This window comes from Amblyomma maculatum, chromosome 11 (genome assembly GCF_055883805.1).
Source record: "Amblyomma maculatum isolate TAMU_Amacu chromosome 11, ASM5588380v1, whole genome shotgun sequence".
Lineage (NCBI taxonomy): Eukaryota > Metazoa > Arthropoda > Arachnida > Ixodida > Ixodidae > Amblyomma > Amblyomma maculatum.
In genome coordinates this window covers 134322264-134348813 of record NC_139354.1, presented here as the reverse complement: position 1 = coordinate 134348813, position 26550 = coordinate 134322264, and the positions used below count along the sequence as shown (strand labels likewise).

At 45.2% G+C, this 26550-nt stretch overlaps 1 protein-coding gene across 1 annotated transcript; it reads right to left on the bottom strand.

The window, feature by feature from the left end:
- Nucleotides 1-2657: 2657 nt before the first annotated feature.
- LOC146175010 (uncharacterized) lies at nucleotides 2658-26291 on the bottom strand. The gene is made up of 9 exons (XM_084585506.1): nucleotides 26284-26291; nucleotides 24959-25068; nucleotides 22795-22944; nucleotides 21623-21744; nucleotides 20013-20181; nucleotides 15758-15880; nucleotides 14925-15293; nucleotides 3402-3497; nucleotides 2658-2989 (listed from the first exon to the last, which is right to left on the bottom strand). The coding sequence occupies exons 1-9, from the start codon at nucleotides 26289-26291 to the stop codon at nucleotides 2682-2684; spliced, it is 1455 nt and encodes a 484-aa protein (XP_084441632.1). The 3' UTR covers nucleotides 2658-2681.
- Between the last annotated feature and the right edge of the window lie 259 nt (nucleotides 26292-26550).

The following is a 26550-nucleotide window of genomic DNA, read 5'->3' as shown; positions in this document are numbered from 1 at the left end:
CACCTCTCTCGTGCCACCACTGGACGGCAAGTGCTTGAACAGCTTTGCATTATCCTTTCAAGCACCACGAAGCAGAGACAGGACATACCAGTACACTTGAGAGGCAAACTCCACACAATGCCCCCACCACGTAATATGTACCCATAATATCACGAGGCATGACGCAAAGCACAAGGCAAGACGATAGATAAGAACTACTCCAAGGACAAATGAGCCTTCTTTATTGACTCTGGGGGTCCGTACGAAGGCATCACAACAGTAGCCGTCACTCGTTTAGGAAATACGGTAGCAGTGCCAAAGTCTAGAAATTCAGACATCTCATAAATTGAGGAGGTAGCGATCGCATTAGCCACAACACACACCAATTGCATATACATTGTCACCCTCTCGCAAACAGCCTGCAAAACTAGATTCGAGGCCGGGTTTCTTCCTTTGTCTGTAAAATGTTATCCCAAGTCAGACACCAGGCCTCAGACAACAAAGTAATATGGGTACCTGGTCGTGAACGGTAGAGGGAAACGAGTGTGCACACGCCTCAGCCCGAGCATTCCTCTTCCAGGGTTCATCATCAATCCCCTCACATGACCACCCCCAGCCCCTCACTACACATCGCGAGATACTGCAACACGTCCACTTAGCGAGACAAACATTCACAGCAGCTGCTAAACGACTCGATAAATCAGAGGAGTGGCACCTGAGACGATTACAAACATTGTCCTACAACACCCCGACTAAACTGCACAAAATTAGGACTTATACTTTCTAGCTCAGGGTACATTTTCCGGTCAGAAAGCCCACATTTACAATATGGTATAGGCTTGCCAAGAAAAGCAAACCATACCTAGTAAATAAAACCCAACGGGGGCAGATTTAGAGTGTGCCTGTCCAGCTCCGACCTCGCGGATCATCCGACGGAGTCCCTTACCATCCCCGCCCGTAACCCGTAACCCGTTTTTCCAAATAAATATCTTCTAATACTACTAATACTACTAAGGACGGAGCACGTCTGTCCGTCTTCTTCCTTTTAGTACTGTGTCTTTTTACGCTGCACTGCACCAATATGAACTTAAACTAACTTGCCCAATTGTTCATCCTTCTTTAGCTACAAGCTTTTTTGTTATAGCTTAGGGAGGAAGAAACGCATCCGTTCATCTGATCCAGACTACCTGGTTGAAGAATACAGTTGCCTTCTGCCTTCTCCATGTAAGCTGGAAGCCATTTTTTCAGATGTTAGTGAAGTGCCAATGACACGAATTGTTCAGCTGAAATCTTATCACTAATTCAATCTCAGTTTGCAAGTGTGGTGTAAATTATCAACCCATCCAAGCATGAGGGACTCTACAAAAGATGGCCCCAGATAATGCCGGCTATATGGTGGTTTTTCCCGGACAGTGATATCGCACTGTACACGACCCCGGTTGGGATCGAGCACATTTCAAGAATTTTCGTGGTACGGTATATACAGATACACAAGGAAGCAGGAACCACGTACACAGGACAAGCGCGTGGTTCCTGCTTTCTTGCGTATCTGTGTATATCGTAGCGCGAAAATTCTTGAAATGGTAAACCAACTAGACTCAATTGCTCCTTTGATTGAGCACATAACTAATAATCCATTGCAGCCAGCTTACCCCATATATATAGCACTCAAAAAGGCCGACAATCTTTTCCACTTGGAGGTTAGTGCAACCCTAATATGTATTAAATGCATAACTAGCTGAGTTTAAGCTGCGTGATGCTTAGCAGAGAATTGCCAATCTTGGCTTGTGTCAGCCACCTGTCAGTAGACCAAGCTTCATGGGCGCCTGCTTGGTATCTATGAGAGATACGCTCATGGCAAGTGAGCCCGAGAGCAATGTGTGCGATGCGTTGCTGTGTAAGATCTTGCAATGACGCTATATGAGCGGCTTGCTTCGATTTCTTTAGGCGAGCATTTGTTCTTGCTTTTGAGCTCTTACTTTGAGAAAGCTGCCTCTGATGAAAGCAACAATGTAAAAAGCTTGAAAGCGCCTTAATCATTTAAACAAGAACTACCGTTGGCTATGCGCATCGGTCACCTGGAAATTTATTTTTTGGTTCAGCGCCTTAGAATAGGAAGCCAAAGTTTCAACTTTCAACTAAATTTCCCCGATAAAGAAGCATGTTCATCAATAGTGAATGAAATAGAATGCCCTTAAATGATACTTTTTTGCCCATTTTGGCACCTTTTGCTAAATGCGTCCTCTATATTGCTAGCGCTCGTCTCAATAAAAGCTATTTAAGAGGCACTTTGGGAGGTGCAGCAAAGTATAGAAAAAATTTGAGTGAACGCCGGATAAGAGAACTTGTAGCGCTTGCCGCTTATACATTTTTTGACTACAAGATGGGACTGTTGATACCTGGGGCACTGTAACTAACAGGCGCTTAGTTCTTAATCGTCTAACCTGGCTTAATTTGCTGTTGTTTAATAGGTGAAAGAAAAGCGACCTCTCCTTTGCATATTTATCCTTCGTTTTATACCAGCGAAACAACTGCGCCGCAGCTTCACTCTACGCCTCTCTGAAATTCAAGGCTATATTTTTATCTGTCTATTTCAAGTTTCCAGATAATTCTTCAAAATATACATTCCGTATGCGAGAAATATGGATGCAAGCGTGGAATATTTTAACCCTGCATAAAGAAGGCTTCACAGAAATCGGTCCTCAGATTTTGCCGAGGTTCCTAACCAGCTTCAGGATGAGATCTTTGTACACACCTTTGTGGTAAAGAATTATCTGGCCACCGGTGTAGTGGCTACTAGGCTCGGGGAAGTACCCTGATTCAGTGTAGACTTCTGGCTCGGGTATCGAGTTAGAGTAGTGTCCCGACTGGCTAGTGTGCGCTTTCGTGCGATCATTAAGCGGGAAAGAGTTCGCCGCAATAGGCTTGTGGTCACTCAATCTGTCGAACAGCAAAGGCATCAAAGGCTTTATCGTTGGAGAGTCGTCTTCAATTCCATGGCGGCGATGAACTGCAAGCAAAGCGGAGAGGGTGTTCAGATAATAAAATCAGATTGGGGGGATGAAAACGGTAATATGTATGACGGGTGCCATACAATTATGCTGATTTTGTTATCAGGTGTCAGCAGCGGTTACTGCAGTCGAAGTAACAAAAAAATGCTCAGCGCTTTATTAGCTTATTCTTTTTTATATCTGTTAAAATGCAACTCGACACTTTCATTAAAGAGATAACACGTTTCGAATTATTTGTTCGAGAAATTTTTGTTTTCATCAAGTTGAATCTTATTTACAAAAGCTAACGTATACTTTTCTTTTTCGGAATGTGACAACAAAATGATTGATATCAGCAACAAGTACGAAGTGCTCGACCCAGAATGCTGAAGATAAACTTGTGGGCAAAGCGCAATATGAAGCAGGCCTCACCACATGGAACCATTTGGTAGCGCAGTCTAAAGCCAGCGTGTTCCGGCTTGTGCGTTCCATTGGATACAAAAGTGATGACAGCTGCCCCAGTGTCCACTGAAAAACAGAGAAGGGACATGCTTCATCCTGATTTTTTTCGAAACTCAAAGTGAATGAGAAAGGAGAGAGAATTATTTCTGACTATATTTTTACCGGAGCGCTCAATGGGCCTATGGGCAAAGTGAAAACCACATAAATAGAGTTACATTAAGTAACATTGCACATTTAAATATATAAGTCATCTGCATGTTCCTCAAAGATAAATATACGTCCTATACATGCGCCTGAGAGGCGCTATTGTTGCTCCAGAACCTGCGTTTCCTTTTTCACATCATGTCTTGTGCCCCAATTAACATGTGAGGTAGAGGCCGCACTACGCAGAAACGCCGATAAATATACAGCCTAACATTTATATAAACTAAGAAGCCCAGAACATCAGCATGACCGGGGAAGACCTTTGGAGGCCTTTAAGCTAATGCGATCTATACTTAAAAACTTAAAATGGATCTGCTCCTGCGTTTAATATGATATGTCGTACAAGACATAGATGGCGAATTTTTTAGGCCGGAAATGCAACAACCCCTGTTTGCAGCTAGCTTGAAGATGGGTTAAGGAAAAGAAAGCTGCTTTCTCTATCTCTTCTTATGTTTTGTCATAAGTTCTGGAATGACTTCTTGCTTTAGAAACACAGTAACATGAAAACAAAACGAATCTCTTGAGCAAGTCGTGTTCGTGGGCAACCGTTTTCCTCAAGCTAATAAGGGACTGCATGGCAAATACTAGTGCCCAGATTTCACCCTCTTCTAATTTCGGCACTACGTTATTACCTCGCTATTCAACAAAAGTGATTGCGGAAAAAGTGAAGTATCCTATGTTTTTCAACTTCATCCCATTTCGTTTTTTGTTCTTTAAAGTTGCTTGAGATATTATGCCTTGTCTCTATCTCATTATCGACAAAGGCAGGGTTTCACAATAGCGCAAACTTCCATAGAATATGGTGATGCCTATCATGTCGGTTAAATTTCGATTAGTTTTAGGCCACTCGCCTGTTTTATGTCTTAAATTATATATCGACAGGAAGACAATATACTATAAAATTCTGAGCAAGCTTACAAACATGCGCACGCGCCCCTTTACCCTCCTTATTTATTGCTAATTTTATACGTCTACAGTGTTCCGCACCCTGCTCCATACCCTGACGCATTAAGAAATGAATTTACGACTGCTACATACAACTGGTTGACTACGCGCAAGCAATCACATTCCGGTGCTACAAAATTTCCGGTAGTGTGTAAAAAAAATATTCTCTATGAATTAAATGGGTGCATTTCGCCAAACAAAACGGTGTATGCAATCATCATCATCATCATCATCATCATCATCATCATCATCATCATCATCATCATCATCATCATCATCAGCCTGATTATACCCACTGCAGGGCGAAGGCCTCTCCCATATTTCTCCACTGTATGCAATCACTTTGCGGTAAGTTCAGCGTGTGAAAGTGAGGCGCTTGTTAGGATACGGTATTCATATCCAGCATAAACACAACTTATACAATTTAAATTTTTACTTCGGGCGCTATAATGAAACATTAGTAGTAGAGTTAGGTTTTGGGCTAGTCGGAATTGCTTTTTATGCTCGTATTTTTCAGCGCGACAACGCAAGGCGTAAAGAGAGAAGAAACAGGAAAAGGACGAAGATGAAGGAGAAACCAAGGGTTCATTTCTCTTCTCTTCCTCTTTCTTTGGACGTGTGCCGTTGTGTTCAAAATTCTGATCTTAAAGGGACACTAAAAAGAAAACTGATGTGGGCTTGCATGGATAGAATGCCAATTCCTAATTACAAAAAATGCACTCTTACTGAAAACAGAGCTGTTATAAGGTAGTAAAGAGGAAGAACAGAAATACAGGTATCGCCCCCACAGCCGAAACTCGCAACTACAAATCACGTGACGCGCTAGGGATCCCGGAGGCTGACAAATGCGAGTTACGTTGCCCGTTTGAATGCGGTCGTAGGTTTTGTCTCGAATATGATAACACGCTTTTATCATACGTAAACGACGGCGAAAAGGCAACGTGAACGTTGCAAAGCAAATACAAAAATATACATGGAGGCGCCACAGGCGCCCAATCCAGTTTCGGTTAGTTCCGGCTCAGGCACTTCGTGCGTGCTCGGATAGTTTGAAGTGTGGACCTGCAGCGCCTGAATTCTGAGCTTGGAGCAGCAGATACGCCTGGCTCGCTCACATTTGGGCATTCGGAGGTGCGAGCGAGCGAAATCCGCTGCCGCCGACACGCTCCTTCGTTCACACTTTTTTTTTTCGAAGAGTTTGCCACAAGGCATAAGTTGATGAAGGGGGAATGGGATGCAGGAGATAGAAAGTTAAAAGAAGGAGTGAAGTCCAGTTGCGCTTATGTATTTGAGAAGGTTGGCAGTATAGCGATTATCCATTGTCCATTTCTCATAATCACTATCGCGATTCCACCGCAGGCCCACCTTCATGATTATCCGTTGCCTAATATTAGTCGTTGATGGACACGTCCACAACAAGTGACGCACATCGGAGACGTTAGGTGGAGTGTCACAGTGAGGGCACCTGTCAGTCACTGGTAGATCTTTTTCCCGCCATCGATGTCGAACAGATGGGGTCAGAGCCGCCCCTGCCCGGATCCGGCGCACTGTCACCTCCTCCTGCCGAGTAAGACTACGGGGGAGAGGGTGGAAACACGGAGGAATGAGAGCGCGTGTTCGCTCGCGCAGAACTTGCGAATCGGAAACGTGGGACAGGAACGGATCTGGGGGAAGAGGGGAAGGTGGTGGATCGCCTGATGTGTTTATATGCGTCATAGCATCCGCTTGAATATTATGTGGATCGCGAGCATGGCCGCGAATCCAGTGTATGCGCACAGGACATGGGTACTTTGAAGAGAGCATATGTATGGACTGTGTTATTTGGAATGTGCGTCGGACGGCCTTAAGCTGTTTAAGGGCAGTGAGAGGGTCTGTGTAAATATGAACTGCACTGAATGTAGGAACTGGTGGAAGGGAATGTATGGCATTGTAAATTGCTTGAAGTTCCAGAGCCAGAGGGGTGCACGTGTCCGCGGTATATGTCACGTGAGTGTTGAGATGCGGATTAGAGGGACTATACACAGAAGTAACTCCTCGCTCTGCAGTATGTGATACATCGGTATACAATATGCACCCTTCAGGCAGATGTGCGGATGATACCGACGGGGAAGCAGTGGGGCGATTGTCCGTGATCTGGCAGTACGACCATGGAGGTAGTGTCTTTAAATGATGTAGTTGTAAAGATTGTTTGCGAGCTCTGTTTGCCATCCGCTGATCAACGAGTTCAGTGAGCGTATTCAGCTGGGCATACTCCTGAAGTACTGGTATGGGTGTTAGGCGGGGAAGATACGTTATTGCATGCATAGCCTCACGATTGATGGCCTCAAGGGAGTCCCATTGTCTGCGGGTGAGACGTTGATACTGTGCTTGGTAGATTATACGCGGCTGGAGGACAGAGCGAACAAGTTGGCGGGCCGTGTGAGCACGCGCGCCGTCAGAGCGCATAGCTATGCGACGAATGAGACCTAGAGTAGCGTGAGTGGTCTTACGGATGGCTGTCAGCCACGGGGTGCCAGTCCCAGAGGAATGAAGAAGACCAAGAATGCGAACGGTTTGTACCTGAGGATATGGGGTATTATGTATCATAAAATTTATAGTGGGAGCTTTCCGTAAGCCAGCTTTATTTCCAATGCGAATGAAACAGGATTTTGTATGCGAGAGAGTTAGGCCCAAAGGAGGGAGGCGAAATGTCAATACATTCAGCGCATGCTGGAGGGCCGCCTGATGGACAGACGTATCTGGGTGACAGCACCATAAGGTTATATCATCGGCATACGCAAGCACGCGTATAGAAGGGATGGCCTCTAGGGCTCAAACAAGTGGAATGAAGGCCACATTAAATAATGTAGGGGCGAGAACGGAGCCCTGGGGCACTCCTCTGTTTGAGTGAAAGTGACCAAAGGGCTTTCCATGGACACGCACACTGAATGTTCTATTTGTTAGAAAGGCGTGAATGGCGAGGGGAAACCTGTGAGGAAGACCAAGAATTTGTGGGGAGGCAATAATGGCTGAGTGAAGGATGTTATCGTATGCCTTTGTTATATCTGTAGCGATCACAGTTCCAACAAGATGACTGTGCGGAGAGTAGTGAAGCACGTCAGCAGCCAAAGTAGCAACACCCTCCTCCGTTCCTATTTGCGGGCGGAAGCCAGTTTGGGATTCTGGATAACAATCATGGGATTCCAACCACCACGATAAGCGAGTGGCGGGAATGTTTCCGTAAAGCTTGCAGATTGTTGGCGTCAGGGAAATTGGACGAAGGGCGGAGAGAGATACTGGAGGATGACCTGACTTCGGGATTGGAACAACGATAGAATGCTTCCACTCGTCCGGCATGACACCAGAATGCCACACGTCATTGAATGCATCAAGCAGTGCCTGCAAAGCAGTCCCTTCCAAGTTGCGGAATAAGGAGTTAGGTATGCCGTCGTGCCCGGGAGCAGAGTTAGATTTGAGGTGTTCAATGAAGGACAGCAGCTCTGCCATGGTTAGGTCAGAAGTAATCGTATCGGGGGGTTCGGTAACTGGTAAGCAAGGTGGAGAAGTTGAGGTGGAATCCTAGTGGGGAAAAAACTGTCTGGCCGCCTGTTCTGCAAATGTGTCCTCATCAACATTCATCGCAAGGCGAATGCTCTCTGTGTAATCAGAAACTTGAGAAGAGCGCTCCATGGCGTGAAACACTCTCCAAAGTTGTCGATTACTCTTCTTGGAGGACAGGCGCTCACACCATGAAGCCCAACGTTGCCTTCCTAGGCGCTTTTCATACCGCCTCGCACGCGCGGTAGCCCGGTGAAGAGCGGGGATAGCCGATGGGTCACAGGGGTTACGAGCAGCATAATGATCTGCTTGGCGACGCAGAGCCCCAAGATTCAGAAGGTGGATGTCCGGGTTTGGCTCGTCTTCATTTACAGTGGTGGTAATCGTGTGGGACGCAAGAACAGCAGAGAGAGTAGACAATGCAGATGGTGTGAAATCAGATAAGCGATTCTCTGCGCGTACAGAGTCCCATGATGTTATTTGTGCGCTACGGCGTGTTTTACGTATCTGCGAAGGAGCGAGAGAGATAAAGACAGGACTGTGATCACTACCCCAGGTATCTGGTTCAACAGTCCAACGAGGGCTACCAGGGCCTAACCACCAAGTCAAATCAGGTGAATAAGGCCCACCTCGTGGACGGGTAGATGTATTCGGGTGGTTTAAAAGATGAAAAGAATTATCTGAAAAGCTTCCCTGGATCTGTGCACCCCTGGGAGAATCCGATGGGTAACCCCACGAGGTATGTGTGCCGTTGAAGTCTCCACCGACTAGAATAGGGATACCCGAGTAGGTAGAACGCAGCAAATGAACCCATCCAAGATTAGGAGATGCGGAACCAGGACGGCCATAAAAGGAAACTAGTATAAGTGGCGTGCGTACAGGCTTAACTAGGAGTGCTACCACCGATTGGCGTGCGTTGCACCACCGTGAAAGGTCGTCGGGGTGTGGGGAACTGAAGTGTGAATATAAATTGCAGATTTACCTGGGCTGAGGGAAGAGGTGATACAACGGCGATCAGGAATGGAAGGTGAATGGTAAGCGCAGAATCCTGAAAGGCGAGGAAGTGAGTTATGCTCTTGAAGTAAGAAGGCCCACGCCTTTAGCTTTTTGTCGCGAAGACGGTTGTTCACTTCAGAGGCCTTATTCGCAAAGCCTCGACAATTCCACTGCACCACCAGAGACAGTGCATTATCCATTGCGAGGCCGAAGAGCTTCTACGATGAGGGAGGTCACCTGCTCCATAAGGGCTAATATTTTAGCCACTGTCGGGGTATTCGGGGTTAACGTGTTGTCTGCACGTGATTGGGGTTGGATGCTTATTGGAGGTGATTCAACTGAAGTCTTATCACGAGGTATTATAGTTCTTCGAGAGGGGTGAGAGCGACGCTGTTCTCGGAGCTGGGTGAGTTCGTCTAGACGTTGGCGAGCCTCTGCAATGGCATTGTCCAAAAACAGCGTCTTCATCTGCGGCATCCACATGTGATTGGTGCACTGGCCGTTTTGGTGTACCATTTGATCCACGAGGGTGAGTCGCTTGTGCGTATGAATGATGCTGAGAAGACGTATGATGAGCAGGTGGGTCAAGTAAAGGAAGTGCAGGGAAGTCGGTTTCATCACATGTAAGAGCAGTGAAGCGATTACTTGTAGGAATATCTGCTTTTCCAGGCGGCTTGCGCGAAAGCCTCGTTCGCTTCTTCTTTGGACAAGCGGGAGAGCGCAAGTCATGGTCCGCAGATTTGCATAGGGCACAAAGCGCTATTGGTTCATTCATGTCGGTCACAGCTGCAGGATTAGAGAAGGTATTTTGCATGTGCCCTTCTTTATGGCAGTGATAAAATATACGACTAGGTCGGAAGGGCTGTGGTTTGATAATCGCACCATAATAGGTTAGGTACTTAGGCAAAGTCAACGGGCCTTGTAGGGTGAGTAGGTATGAGCCCCGGCGCCCTAGAGGCCGTGCTTGCAACACTGCGTGGGTTGAACAGCGAATGTTAGCTCGCACCTCCTCAGAAGGACTTCTGCTGTCAACATGGTAAACGACGCAGCGGAGGGTGTCAGGGCCAGAGGCAAAATATATATTTGCACTGGGACATGCTCATTCGCATCCAGGGGAACTTGAGTAACTGCACACATTTTCTGGGCGTCCACCAAGGATGGCAAGTTCACCGTAATGGTGTTCGATGGGCGATGGACGACAAATACACAGTAGTTAGTAGAACGTAGAACTTGGTCAATTGTGGCTTGGACATGCCGGGGAGGGATAGTCGTTATATCAAAGCGCAATGTAGGCTTGATGGTGACGCGGAACGAGTTAGCAGCAAAGCGAGGCTCGACTCACTGGCGGCATCTGTGGTGGTGTCAGGGGCCGACACGCTGTAGTTGGCCTTGGAAGGGAAGACTGAATCGGTGCGACGGGCACATTTCCTTGAGGGAGGGTTACAGGAACAGAGGCGGCGGAGCAATCCATGGGACAAGCCGAAGTCGTTCCATCCGAAGACTAAGCAGACTGGGGGCATGTAGGCGTTGATGATTGCTTGGACGTGGATGCTGCGCCAGGTTGTAACACAGCGGAAATCCGCACAGCTGTCGTCGGCGGAGCAGAATCCATGCTGGCGCGTAGCCCAGCCTCGCTCGGCAACATATCTTCTGAGCCAACATATCGCCGCCGTCGCCGCTTCGACTGCGAGCTCCCTTTAACCCTGACCTGACCGCTCAATTGCAGTTACGTACGCCACGAAAAGCATACATATGCTATGTGCCCAAGGAAAAACGCTTTATCATTCCATTGTCCACTAAATCATGGCAAATATGACCCACATACTGCGGCAACAAGACCTTCAACGTGTAATTTGCAGGGATCGTAAACAAAAGGGGCTTACTTGCCGCTCATACAAAGGAGAGCGTTGATCTATTGCGCTGGTCGCACGGCGAAAAAGAGGGCCTCGGGTAAAAAGTAAAAACTAAAAGTAACGAAGCACCGCAAATACAATAAAAAAGGCTTAAAAATTGATTTGTAGACCAAAACAACCGCAGGCACCAGCTGGATTCGAACTCACCGCTGCCTGCTCCGTAACGTTCGGCGCTAACCGCTCGGCTACTCAGAGTTTTTTTTTTCTTTATTGCCTGACTTTTGCAAGACAACAGACATACACAAGACATTGATAAATAAGCCTGCCAGGGGCTGGCCTCGCCGTTCTAAAGTTCCTTTAGATCCATCAAAGGATCTACCTTTGACAACCACTCAGGATTATCATCGACAAACTTCACAATCTCTGTAAACCAATGAAGAGCCTCACGGAAAACAATTCGTGCGCGACGCGCATTAGGATCACAGTGATATCCTGCCATGCGTGAACGCCATATACTGTGGAGGCCCATTAGCATGATTAAATCATATGAAACCCCCTCCTCAATTTTCGTGGGTAAGTAACGTATTCCGTAAGGATTAATAGGTAAATCTCTCTTTATGGTTCTTTGAAGCACGCTCCAAAAATAAACCCCTTCCCAACAGTGAAGAAATACATGATCAATTGTTTCTGGCTGTTTACAAATTAAGCAATGTGCACCCCACGGAAGAAATAAACCTTTTTCTTGCAAAAACACTTTTACTGGCAAAGTTCCAGTGTGCAACAAAGTTTTAGCCGCTGCCGGCACTTTCATTCTCTTTACCCTCTTCAGTAAATTCCTGCCAGGGCCTCCCCTGTTAAAACAATTGCTAACGAAGCTGATCGTGTCCTGTCTTACTCACGACGTACTTTACCATTAGCTCCTTCTTCTGTCAAGTATCTGGCCTACGTGACACTAGTTCGTCCAAAGCTTGAGCCTGCATGCGCAGTAGGGGACCCTCATATTTCTTATTTGACTAAAACTCTCGAATCTGTCTAAAATCGCGCAGTTAGATTCATCTTTTCCGATTACTCTCATCGTTCCAATGTGACTACTATAAAATCTGAAGCTAACCTTCCTAACCTCGAGACACGACGTAAAATCAACAGACTTAGCCTCTTTCACAAATTCTATGACTTGTCACTTGCTGATCTAGAACCAGCTCATCGCACCTCCGTTCGAACCAGTCACACAAAAGCCATTTATCCACCTCGTGCACGCATCTCTGCACAAATGCATTCCTTTTTTGTCCTGGCTGCAGTCGACTGGAATGGCCTGCCTGCCGATGCCGCATTCCATACCAGCACCGCGGATATAGAAAAGGTGTCGAAGATCTTTTTTTTATTCTTTGTAATTAATTTTTGATTTTCTGTGTTGCCATGTATTCTCCTCATGTAATACCCGGTACAGGGGCATTGAAGGTGTACAATAAATAAATATGGTCCTATAGATGGGCTCCGGAAGAACAACGTCGCACAAATCTTTGTACAACTTGTTCTTTTTCACAGTTGATTTATATTCTTTTGAAAATCTTGCAGAAAGAAATCGAACACCATGAATAACTTCTCTAAAGTAACAAAAAATACCTCCCGTGTAACATTCCGCTGCCACAACAAAATCTGGCAGTGCACGTCCAAGCCTAATTTGGCAGATAGTGAACAAACATGGATCATGAACGTCAGACAGGAACAGAAATCTGCTGACAATCTGCCGCAAAAAAGATGCCCTAAGTCCACGCCGCCATCCTTGGCACTTCTAAATAAATTCGTGCGGCTGCATCGTTCCCAATTTGAAGCCCTCACAAAAACCGCGAATATCCTATGCAGCTTCTGCACAGGCAATCTTGCACAGTGTAAAACTTGCATCACATACCACAGCTTAGAAATGAAGAAGAGGTTGCATACTGTGGCTCAAAAATGGATAAGGCAGTTCCTTTACACTTATCTTCCCTTTCCCGCATGTCATGTGTGCATGCTCTCCAATATGTCTCGCTATCACGATAGCATTCTAGTGGCACGCCAAGGTGCTTTGGCGGAGTCGTCACCCAGGACACGTTTGCAAAATTATCAGGAGCACTTCGGCATCTAATATGCCAGAGACCAATGGACTTGAACCAATTTACTCTACTGCCTGTAACTTCACTAAAGATTTTTATAGAATCAACAACTTATGTTATACCCTCCTGGTTAACCGTAAAAACCGCCACATCATCGGCGTACGCCAGCAGCTTCCCTTCCATAGCTTGCAAACGAAAACCAGTAATATTCTCATTGTCCAAGATATTTAAGCAAAGGGTTTCGATGTAAATGCAGAATAAAACAGGTCTGAGGGGACAGTCATGCCGCACAGAACGCTGCACGCTAATGAGGGCCCCGAGATTTTTATTTACGACTAATCTCTTAGTGCAATTTCGGTACGCCAGTGCCACGCCCTCACGAATAACAAAACCAACGTTTATATGGTCCATTATACAAAGTAGAATTTTATGGGCAACACAGTCGAACGCCTTTTCAAGGGAAGCTGCAGAATGGCCACACGGCCATTTATGACCCCCCCCCCCCCCCATTACAACTTTCTAATACACTTCCTGCTTTGTGTATATTTGCAACAATGGGCCGTCCCATTGTCCCACACGTTTGATGTGGCCCAACGATTTCGTTGATTACCGACTGCAGCATTCGTGCTAACACCTTCATATAAATTTTGTAATCAACGTTCGTGAGCGCAATTGGCCGGTATGATGTTACTTGTTGTAGCATATCTGCTGTGTGGAATTTGCCATAAGAAGGAGGCAGTTCGTTTACGTCATAAGCTTCTTTAAACACAACAGTCAAGACTGGCGCTGTTTCGAGTTTAAATTCTTTGTAAAATGCCGCACTTAAGCCGTCTGGACCGGGTGATTTTCCCGGGTTTAAATTGTTTATCACCAGTTCAACCTCGAAGAAAAGAAACAATGATTAGAACTTCCAATAACTGGCTCGGCTACACCGCGTCACAGGAAGCCGGGAAATATTTCTTCATATTATGTCATGGGGGAGGGGGAGGGGCGTATTTTATTAGAACATGTTTCAACGTGCAAAGGCTATTGCTGGTAGTCTAAACATTTCAACTTTTTGGTCATCAGATCATGCTGCCTGCTCTCACGACTTCAAACTAATGTTCTGGATGCCTATGCGCACTATATTGTGCACTGGAGCCATTTTAACATATGGAATTTCACAGCTCTGGCAAATTTAGGGGCGCTGGCTCTTCGGTCATGCTCTGCTACCGTGGACGTAATGTTCGCTGAACACGGAGCTGGAGCAAAAACCTTGAATAAAAAAAGTGCGACGAAACTACAAAACTGGCAAGCGCAGCAGCGAGGACACTATTTTGCTGGTAACTAAATCTTATTTGTATGTAAACATTTCGGGAAGTGTTGCGATGGCCGAGGGCTCGGTTTGTTTATACGTAGTGCATGAAGGTGCGCAAAAACTTGAGAAACATGTAAAGTATTGTGCATTGCAAGCGCTCTATGTTTTTTGTCTTCCTTTATGAGCCCATCCCTCAGTAAATTACTCTCTTCATCGTTTCATTTATTTCGGCTGTGGCCGTCACTTATTATTGCGAGTATGATGCTGCCATGTTGGCCCCTGAGGGGACCGCCGCGGGCCGCGCCGGCTCGCTAGTAATCACGAAGTGTCCGCTTACGTCATAGTGTGCGTCACTATGACGTAAGCGGAAACTTATATGCCCGACTACGCAGTCGGAGGAAACATTTTGACTTCGACCGGTGGGAACAAGAAAAAAATCTCAACTTCTTATCGCAATATCTAATAAATTATTCGATTTTTGCTGCCGGATATGAGCCCTTTAGTGTCCCTCTAACGAATCATATCCAAGTAGTAGGGAAACTTATTGCTTTAGAAGGAAATCAAGTCTCACCGGTGTCGAAGGAGTCGGGAAAATCGCCTCCGCAGAAGGATTCTACTCCCAGCATCAGGAAATCGGCCTGGAGCGGCGACCGGAAGCGGAACTCTTCGCAACGATTCACAACAGCCCTTTGTAGGCCAGCTTGGCCAACAACCGGTTGCACGGGCGCGGCGTGCACGCCGAATGGGCCGGCTTTGGACAGGCGGAGCGAACAGGCGCCTGCCGCCAGTCGAAAACAGATGGAGTACCGCTGGAGGTTGGGGTAACCCTGTTCCAGACGACCAATTGCGCTTGCAGGGTATGTACTGTCGCTGCTGGCGTAGTTGAAGCTGGAGATGACGCCTGTCGGGTCTTCGTGGTATTGCAGGCAGCCAGAAGGAGCTTCGAGAAACAAGGAAAAAGCGTCACATTTATTTTCTATAGTTCCTGACCATGGGCTTGTTTGGTCAGGGGCGTTGCTTAGATATCTATTGCTTAGCTTTTTTCACGTTTTGATTTTGGGTCCAGTGAGTTCTCTATTCAAATGGCCTTCATGTGTGGTATATTTTTCGTTGGTACCATACCTTGAAATAAATAAACAAATGGGCAAAATCATACTCTAATAAGTTTGGCCGCAGCAGCACCAAAAATGCCAGGAGTTACTCAACGACAATGTTAATCGGCTGATAAGAGTACGTAAGAGCTCCACTTAACTTGGAGTCGCTACAACGGGCTGTCCCTCTTAGATTCATGAGTTTAAATTCCCAAATGTAGTGAATCCGAACAGTGTGAAGACGCCCTTTGCAGTCTACGTTTTTACAACAAAAAAAAAATATTAATTTGAGCGTCCCCTATGGTCAACTTACCGACTCGCTGGCTGCCGCAAGGTATCTGGATGACTATAATCCTCCAGCTTCGCTGCGTTGAGTTAGGAGCCAGAAACATGGACAATCTGACCGGTCCGCTGGACTGGCCCACACCGACGTATACTGCAAAGGGAAGGCCAGTAAGGTGCGCTAGCTAAAACTTCGCGTCTAATCGGATTGAAGTTCCCATTTGTGCAATATATGTCTTAACGTATTAAATGACTATAAGACGAGGGAAAAAATTATTGCTGCCTTTTTATGTTATGTACGTATGTGACAGTGCTAGCTGAGCTACTGATGTTCGTCTAGGCTTTACAGGTAGAGATTTTTTGAGGGAATGTATTCGATAAGCGGTGGACATCACAATTTCACACCACAAACGAATTAGACAGCCAATTATTTGGACGAGCTTACAGAAACTTTACTAGAGCGTCAATTGAGCTGAGGCGCTGAGATATATTTCCGGCACTGTCGTCTGCATGTCTGTTAATTAGCTGCATCTGACAAAAACAGAACATTTTCCTCTTTTCTTCTAGAGTGAGCGAAAAATGCTTATTAGGAAAGACATTTTGTCACTGCACATTGTAATAATTTTTCCCTGTATTAAGCTTTGGATTTGTAATATTGCGTCACTCACTCAATTACCTCTTATTTGACAGTAACAAAACTATTTAGCAGCTTATAAGCTGTGGAATTCGAAGCGATGCTAGCTAAAGAAGAAAAAGGGCAAGTTTGAATGGCAGTCTTGGGAGAGGCCTTTGGCCGACAGTCTGGATATTGAAAGTGGTGATAATGATGAGTAATGTCTGTAGATACTGCCCAGCGCAGTGCTAGAACGGTCTTTCCTTTTTATTCTCAATTTCATTGTGTTTTTCACACTGACCTGGTACCCTGATTACGTCGTTAGAACCGTCATCACTGGTTACGGCGAGAATCAAGAATCGAGAATAGAATCAAGAGAAAAGAGCTGCTTTATTACTCGGAACATATACAGCTCATTCGGCTGTAAACCCAACACCGCCGTGTGCGCACTCGCCATAACGTATATGAGATAAGAGTGTCGGAGAAAATATGCACGAGATTTCGTACAAAACTTTTTTTTTTTCAAGCGTACTTGTGCTGCGTTCAGAGGGTGCTGCGTGCAACCAGGAGCCATCACGATCTTAATATCCAACCTTTTTTTGCCCGCACTAACGTTTTCAAATACAGTTTCTTTCCGCGCACTGTGGAGTGTTGGAATTCTTTGGATGGCAACATTCGTGCACTATCAATCTCTGATTTTGCGTCGGCAATTGAGTCGTAGCATTGTATGTTGTTTTTCTAGCATTTATATTTGTAATGCTTGTATGTACTTTTGTATGCGTGGAATTGTTCCACATTTTTGTACCCACTCCTGCTATAGCCCCTTGAGGGGCTGCAGTATTTTCAAATAAATAAATAAATAAATAAATATCATTTCGTTTCCTATTTAACATCAATCTGCTAGACAAGTTGGAGCCTAGTTGGCGATACGATTCTGCTCAGCGAAATATGCACCTCTGAAAAGTTTACTTGCCCACAGAAAATGAGATATTTCTCCTTCGTTTCCGTAAATGTGGAGTCAAATAGAAAAAATGTCGAAGGCGCTGCAGAATCTGCATTGGAGGAATGAAAAAGAAGTCACGCCTGCTTGACACTGGTGCCCCTCTTTACTTCTCATCACAACCTTTGCCCCCATGTACATCTCTTTTTTTTTCTCCCCTTATCTCTGTTTCTATTTCCCACTGTTTGTCCGGCGTCCTTGGTACCGTTTGCTCCAACCTGTCCACTCAGCACACAAGCAACGCGTCATTAAAGCGCCGGCGGTGAAAGAGCGACTAGCGTAGGAGAGGAGCGCCACCGGACGTCATGACGTCGCGCGTTGCCAGATGCGACGTGACGTCACGGTTACAGTTAACGACCTCCTTTATCAACACCACCTAGACTAAGAGAAGGCCAGCGCAAGTCCCCCTTTCCACCAGTTCTACGTCACGACAGTGAGATCTGGGGATCTGGGGATAGATCGTCGGCGCCGAGCGCGAGCGTACGCAAGCAAGGCGATCTGGAACGACTCGGCCTGAGTGTGCGTGTTTTCAGGCTGTGTTTGCTGTGTTCCTAATCCGTGCTGCATAGGCGCTTGCGATCAAGGTATCTACAATGTCTGGGTGTTGTTGTGCGCTAAACTGTCGCTCTAACTATGCCAATGGATTCAAAACGCAAGTGTACAAGTTTCCGTCGGACTCGGCTCAAAATGCAGCGTGGACAAAGGCTGTGCCGTGAAAAAACTTATTACCAATGAAGCGGACTGTGGTAAGAAAGTGTTCTTGTTTGCTTCCTAATAGTCGTACTGCTGTTCATCACTATATTTGATTTAGCACAGTGTATTAAAGCGTTGGCGTGCCCATATCGAGCACACAATTTGGATGGCACAGCTACTAATAATCGAATGGGATTCGCCCAGTTTTGAGTGCGGAAGGAAATTGTTTTGCAACCTAAATTATTTTCGCATGGAAATAATTTTATTTCGCTAGTGGCCACGTGATCGTAGTCGCCGCAGTAAATGACTAGTTTAAAGCCGAGTGAGCTGCTTGCTGCGTTGATATACTCATGGAAAGCTGCTTAAGCTCCCAGCTTAAGCAGCTTTTTTTTTATATATTTGCGTTACAGCTTTGTGACGAGCACTTCCGTGAAAGCGACCTCGTATTCACGACAAGCTACACCGATTGTCGTCAAAGGGACCGTTCTGAGTAACATATCTGTCGACCATTCTTAGCTTTATCTATCCATCTAACAATAAATGTGCTCTCAGATGAATTTTGTACCTGTCTTAATGTTTATTCAAGTAGCTCTGAATGAAGGTGAAAATTTACTCGCAGCTTCATATCTGCCATTGAAATAAATGCCAGGTGTGTCAAACTTCTCATATACTTCAAAAGATTGGCAATATTAGATAACACAGGTGGAACAAGAATAACCCTCTTCAGCGCTAGCACTAAAAATGTCAAGGGGTAGCTCCAGAGCAGCGTTGAATAAAATAAAATGCACCGCGTAGGGTGAAGCCGACTTTCAGAATGATCTCACTACGATAACGTCACATAAGCTTGCACAGGCCTTGTAGTAGTCTAGGTGGTGTTGCCTTTGTGGGGTTGAGATGGGCGCCGCTGGGCCTCAATGACGTCACGCGTGCTATGCTGCGCGATGAAGTCACCGGCGGTGGTCCCCTTGGCAACCGCATCAGTGTGACGTCACTTTTGTTATTTGTTTGGTCGTTTTGCTCTCTTAACCCCTGATTATTATTTATATTTGATGAGCTGACACTGATAACGAACTGCTGATCGCTATCACACATTTCTTTGGCTCATTAGGCAGAAACATCCACTCTATGTTGACGTGACGTCCCATCCCTTAGATGTCCACATTATTCGTACGGCTATTTCGACGTCTGATTGATTTTATTTTTGACATATTTTAGCTCGAAAAAATAACTAATCATTTTATTGAGATAATTTTTGTTTAGCATCCTCACGCCATCTTATCTCTACTACAACCACTTGTTTGATCCTAACTCTTACGAGAACACAAGACTGTACACACGTTTTGTACTCGGGAACTTGCCGACATAGTATAGTAATGATTTCGATTTATTATGTTAATATTTTTTGTGGAATAAGCTAAATGCATTGTCAAATGCGCTGAGGCCAATACTGAGCCCTGCAGCGGTGGCTTAGTGGCACCCGATTAGTGCGCCCGAAAATGCGAGATCGAATGCACGCGGCGGTGGCCTCTTTTTGTTGGAGGCGAAATGCCAGGCGCCCTTATGATGTGCGATGTCAGTGCACGTTAAAGAACTCCTGATGGTCGACATTTCGGGAGCCCACCACAGCGACGGCTCTCATAGCCTGAGTGCGCTTTGGGAAGTTAAACCTCATAAACCAAACCACACCATACCGACACTGCGTCTTCATTTCTACCAAACCAGCTTAAAATATATATAAAATTATTCACGGAATGAAAAGGTGGTGTTAACGAAACTCGGCGTCTGCTCTTACGTAGAAGCTTGAGCATCAGCCTAATTTTTGACCCCAAGTATAACAGCCTCCCCGCTGCTGCTCCACCATCTATTCACATCGCCTTTTAATTCTTTAGTTCAAAATAGGCTGCTAATAAGCTTCTGCCGAAACAACGTGGAACTATATACGGGTATGCACAACGCCTTGAAATATTTCTGGAAACCCACCGTGTTGGCCATGGTTGATACCGCAGATGAGGGGTACAGGGCTGTTGTCATCTTGCCCACTGACATGGAAGGCGTCGTGTCTGCATACCCCGGAGTCAGGGGACACGTCGGGACCGATGATGTCGAAGCGCTCCAGGTTGAGTCGCAGCTGGCATACCCCTGGCTCTGCCTGAAGATGACCAGACATTTGAACTCTGACTACGTTAACAGTCGAGCGTAGTAGTAGCCTCAGCACATTGTACGGTAGCAGTAATCAGTTTTAATCATACATGCATGCGCGATGCGCGTTGCGAGACGTTAATGGGGAAAGAAGCATGACTTCAGAACAATCCTAGATGAAGCGACGACGATATGCAGAACTTTGGTCCACGCAACGCTGCGAAATCAGTAACTTTCGCGTGTCAAGCGAACGGCACGGCTTCGTAGCGGGCACAGACTGGCCAGCTGACTATTGAGTGGCAAAAGCTTCCTTTTATAGTGGCATGCAATGATAAGCCTCCTAATGTGCGCCGCCTTATCACGGTTGCGCATAACCATGTGTACACAAGTCAGAAAGACGTCACAGTTCTTTACGCTAGTTGTTTCTAGGCAGCCCATCACTAGTTATTGAGAATACCCTCCTTTATATATGAAGATTGCCTTGTTGATACAAATGTGCCATTCTGGGGAGCGTCAGGAAACATGCAATTAAATATAACTTGTATTGCTGGTTAACAGCTCTGAAATAAATATAATTTGATAAATAAAAGATAATAATAATGCCCGACAAGCTACGTGAGGTGGCACTTGTCGAGGTGACACTTGTGCCATTGATTGTTTGCGTCGGTGGCAGTGCTTAGAGGGCGGTCTTTTCGAAAGTGGGTATCTTTTGGCACCAATCTGTATTTTCATGTAGTGGTCAAAATTTACAGTTAAAGTTTAATTTATAGGAAATAGTTAACGCGCTTAGTAGCTAACCATGTTCTCCTGCATTTAATACCGCCACAGTGGTAGATCTGCGCTGCTGAGATAGTCTTTACATCTCAAAATTTTCTTCAAATTTAGTCGCAGACTTCCTGGAACATGTCATTTATTAGCCTTTCGAAATGGGACTGCAAATAAACATTCCGCTGAAGCCCTCTTTGTGGGAGTGGAAGTAGTATATAATTCGTCGAACTATAATATCCGTAGACTAATATTCGAAGGGCAGAGCCACATCACGTGACTTACGTGCGGTGCCATTTGGTCAGGGGTCCACTTACTTTTATTGCTGGAATCGACGTCGATGCTTTCCATTTAAACTATGCCGCGCTTGTGGCAAGTAGAGGGCTATACACGCGTGTTTGAGCCGAGTGTAATAGGCACTAAGGAAAAGCCGTATTATTGCTGTGGTCTGGAAGGGATACGTCTTTTCATTTCTTGCAGTTAAATTGTATGCGCGTTGCTGGGAGAGAGGGAGGTGAAGGATTTGGTGTACAATGAAGGGTAAGCCGTATAGAGGAGTTTAATTGCGCAGAGATCCCTGCTTTGACCCCTGCAAGTACTGAGAACACTGAGGACACTTTGCAAATTTGCAATGCCTGCTCAACCTATTCACTGATTCTAATTAAAACAAAACGAGAGAAATCAACCTTGTGAACTGCCACAGAGCAAAGCAAGCCATTTGGATCCGGAGTTAGCGAACCGCCAACAGACACAGGGTCCACGAAGTAACTGTTGTTTCTTAATATCGTCTCCCCACAAGTTCTTGATACTGCAAGAAGAGAAAAGAAACCAGAAAAGCATAAATACGACCATGTCAGGCATTGGGCTTCAAGGTATCTCCGAGCGTAAACTACACAGAAGCACGGCGAAAGAATAGAGATGTCAAAAAGAGTGCACTACAAAGCCACAGTATTGTGGGGGAGGGGGGCGGGGAAATTGAGCCAACTTGCTGTTGGAACGTAGTCTCTCCGCAGGCGGTACCACTTTGGAAATCGACATAATAGATAAAAGTTGTAATCCCCAAATTCTTACTAGTTCCCGCATTGACGTTTGATGATGAATTGCGATCTCTCTGAAAAAAGAATAAAAAAATATTCTGTGCAGCTGTGTCTGACATTTAGGCTTCTCGTGCGTTGTCACAGCTGAGAGTCTTTGCAGAGCTTGAACGATTGTCATGCACACCGCTAAAAGGCTCCCACGTTTAAACAGAGGTCAAACAACAGCATTTCCTAGCAGAGCACTACGACCTGTGGTGGTGTTTTTAATGACATCTGGACAATAAATTATTGTAGTAGTGCTCGTGCTCTTGTCCAGCTGATAGAAGCGTGGATAGTACTCAGAAAGTGATAATATGTGTCTATGCGATTAACCTAGTTTTTCCTGTCCTACTCATTCTGATCTATTTAGTAAGTCGAAACGATAAAAAGGAAGGATGAAATAAAGTATACAATAAACCTATTACCATAATAAATTATCTGATACCGAGAAGCGACAAGAAAGCCTACACGAAGAACTGTTTTTTATTTTTTCTCTTTGATGGTGCGCGTCTTTCAATATAGCCACTATAGGAATAAGCCCTGTTCTGCGTACTTGGGAAATCTTACTGCGCTTGATTAACCTTTCAGTGCATGTTAATGCCAATTGTCTGAGTTTTCTAAGTGCTTTATTTTGCTCGCAGTATTAAGGCACGTTTCGCACAAAATGCGATGGGCTACAGGCAACAACATTCTTAAGCTCCATAGCCGCAGTTAGAACCGCAGGATTAAGCGGGCATACCTGGTCTTCTAGTATTATTTTATGGCAGAATCCTTTAATGTACCTTGGCAGCATACGCCGTAACCCTGTGCACAGCGACCCATGGCTAAGCCTCCATGCACGTTGCATTCGGAGCTGGTAAAGCAGATGCCGCTGAAACCATTCCTGGACACGCATGGCTCGTTGGCGAACTCCACCCAGTGGAAGAATCCCCCTAAGTAGAAGTGTCATGAGATTCCATCAAAATGTCTTTCAAATACGAGTAATCAAAGCTTCTGAGGCGATGCGTATCGCACGCCCCAAAAAAAGACATGTAAATGCTTTTTTCATATCGTTAATCCTGCGAACATTTGAAGGCATGGGTTCCACATATCGTAGATCCACGTCACCCTAAGCATATTAGTAGCAGCATTAGCCGCATGGCATCGCTAATTTCCACCGTGTTGAAAACTGGAATTCTGAGGTGAAGTCACCATCGAGCGCCTTCTTTTCTGAAATAAACGTTGACATAATTGTCACAGCTAGTTTCATGCACCGAAATGAACAGTGCTGTATGCTGGGCAGCATTTGGTGAAAATTTACATATGCCACATCATTTTCCGGATAAAAAAGCTAAACCTTCCGCAGAGATGTATAACCAATCTGTGCGAGCAGCGTCTTGCGTTGGCCAGTTTTTGCCAAAAACTGCAATTATCATATCACCGTTGAACGATAAAAGAATAAATGTGATAATTTATATTAGAATCTATATCAAAGTCAGCTGTAGCGAAAGGGAAAAGGCAATCTAAAAAGAAAAAAGACAAGGTTCTTGCAAGGATCCATTCACGAAGGTTCTGTATTGAAAATGAGTAATGTATTTTGACGTTCTCCGCGGCAGGGATGAACCGGAGGCTTTCGCGTTTAATACGCTGAGCGGTACGTGTGAGCGTTAGCGCAATAACGTTCATCACTGTTACAAGTTTTAAGAATGCACAAGGCCTCAGCGTTGAGCATGCAGTGAGCTTTGCAGAAAGTCGGCAACGGAATGCGTAGCGACGGAGCCGAAATGTGAAAACATCGCTGTGACAAAGTTTTTGTAGTAAAGAGAAGTGCTGCGAATCTATATTTATTACTTTACAGTAGTATAGAATTCGTGCGAGCATCGTTCATTGTCATTTCCTCTCCGCCCACTACACATCGGAGGTGTTTAAAAAGTACAGCTCGCACTCATGCGTGAATTAACCTTTATTTGTTTATAGGTTTTAAAAACAACTGCATATGCATTGTTACGCTCTGCTAATGATAACGCACGCAACGAAGCGTCATGCTCAATCATTGACAGGTTAGTGTTTCTTGTGCTTCAAACAGTATGAAACAGGCCATCTATCACAAATTCAAGCCTATTAAATGAAAATAGAAAATTGACTGCTAGCTTTGTTGTTGTTGTTATTGGTTCACAGGAAGGGAAATGCGCAGTATCTGTCACACTTGCTCTGTGGACACCTGAACCGCGCCGTAAGGAAAGGGAGGAAGGTGGGAGTGAAAGTGGAAAGAGAGAGAGAGGAGAGCCGTAGTGGAGGGATACGGAATAATTTCGACCATCTCGAGATCTTTAACGTGCGCCGACATCGCGCAGCACACGGACGCCACTTAGTTTCGCCTCCATCGAAACGCAGACACCGTGGTCGGGTTGGAAACCCGGGAACTCCGGCACAGTAGTCGGGCGTCTTACCCCTGCACCACCCCAGTGGGGCGACGGCTAGTGTGCAATGCATATTTTGTAGCGTTAGTTACACTGGCCCAGATTGAGCAGTTTCGCGTGGCTCCTGGAGAGCTGTGCTGCGCAAGAGCGAGGAGCAGTGACGTCACACGGCACGCAGCTGGCACGCCGCAGCCACGCCGCAGCCACGCACTCCGCCACCGCCACGCGCGCATTCCAGAGGAGTCGCGCCCAGCTGTGCGCCTTCGTTGCGTAGTAGCAACGCTAGGTATATCCTGGCATAGCCGAGCTAAGCCACTGCCATTTAATTTCACTTTTTAAAATTTAGGTAAAGCGTTTTTTCGTGCATTTGAGCACTCTGAATAGAGCACAAAAAGGCTCTAGCTTACTACAGACCAGAAATTTCCTTTTTCTATTTAAGTTTATATCCTTTTTTTTAATGTGCACTTATACCTTACCTAGAGAATAGGACCCCTTAACGTTGTAAACGGTGCTCCTATTGCTATTGTTGCAAAAATGCCTCACTTACATCTAGGAGATCGACGTGATGTTGCATTTCCTGCACCGATATTGTAACTGTCGGCCGCGTTTTCGGCAGACACACTAATGACTACGAAGAAAAGGGTGGCACTGGCTTTCCTGCAAAATAAAAGAACCACAAGTCAACTAGGGCTCCTCATAGAGTCAGTGAGTACATCATAGGAGCCCATCGTACAACTGAGTTGGTCCACCTGGACGTGATGAAGATATCATTAAACATTTTACAGTGGGTAACCGCCGTTAAAAGACTGTATAACAAAAAAGGAAAACTTAGAATCAAGCGAGTGCCACAAAGAAGTTGTTTTATGTAATACATAATAAGCGCTTATATGTAAATCGTTTAGAATATGTTTTTCGGTTCAAGCAGTCTCGAGCACTGCGATGCAGGGATTCAGAAATAAGGATCTTGCGCCTTATAGAACAATTAACTAAACACATCCCTAGCCGATACCACGATGTTGAAGGGTGCATTTTACAAAATTAGAGAAGCCGTCTGTGGGCCAAGATGGCGCAAAATTTACACAACGCCTTGTCACAACTTCCATTTGCTAGCTGCAGCTTGACACATGTATCCAGGGCATAGGTATCTATTTTTACACCTACTAATTCGTTTAACCAAACCAGATGCTTAGGTAGCTTCTCATTTGATTGCCCATCCCAAGATGTCAGGGTAGAATTTTGCTTGCCGCAAGTGCATTTTACTGATGAATAAAGGAAAAACGAGACTTCAGAATACACTTCAACAATTCAATCGGCGCTCGCAACTCATCCTTCTTTCTCCTTTACAAGCCGCGACAATTGGGTTCAACATGTATACATTTTGTCATACTTCTTCACCGAAAATTACAGTATGGGATTGCTAGTGAAGGAAATTTTTGCCCTGCAAACCCACGAAAGAAAATCTAATGAAGACCGAATTTACTCGGACTAAAGCGCAAATAAATGCAAATCAGAAATTATATTTTCCAACCAGACCGTAAATTATGTAAAAACAACCAACAACACCGTCATTCGCATGTTTTAATCGTATGAAAAAATGGTGTCACAATTCGCCCAATATAACATAAGCCTCCTAAAAAGAAGGTAAAAATTGGCGCTTACGACAAAGTAAGCATTTATTTATTGAAAAGGTAAGCGGGTGACAATTTATGATACATCTGGTAAGCCAGGTTCTTTTATATCTGAAAATCTTCTATTTATTTTTTAATCAAACCTTAGAGAAGATAAACAGATTTACTACTACATTTTCTTTCAGATAAATATTGATAAAAACACGTAATCGTATGAAGGAATGAACGAAATTTCATCACTTACATGAACATGACGAGGTAACAGTTTGGTTACGGATTGAGCGTACGCACTCGCATATAAGCGCTCTGTTCGATTCGAAGGTAATTTCAGGAAGAACCGTCCTTTTCAGGCATCCGACGAGGATCTGGTAGGACCACTGAGCCATTTGTGTTGTTTGACGAAACGAAGGCAACCGAAAACCTGTTAGTGGCTCGGCCGGAAAGGGCGGGCAAAGTCGTTTTTATTGTTCGCAGTTCTGAGACCTTTCAACGCACCGACGGAGACAAACGG

Coding starts and splice junctions, on each gene's coding strand:
- LOC146175010 (XM_084585506.1), bottom strand. Junction 22,945..24,958: donor ATCACGTCGATCTCCTAGAT/GTAAGTGAGGCA, acceptor ACTTCTACTTAG/GGGGATTCTTCCACTGGGTG. Junction 3,498..14,924: donor TCCCGACTCCTTCGACACCG/GTGAGACTTGAT, acceptor TCTGTTTTTCAG/TGGACACTGGGGCAGCTGTC.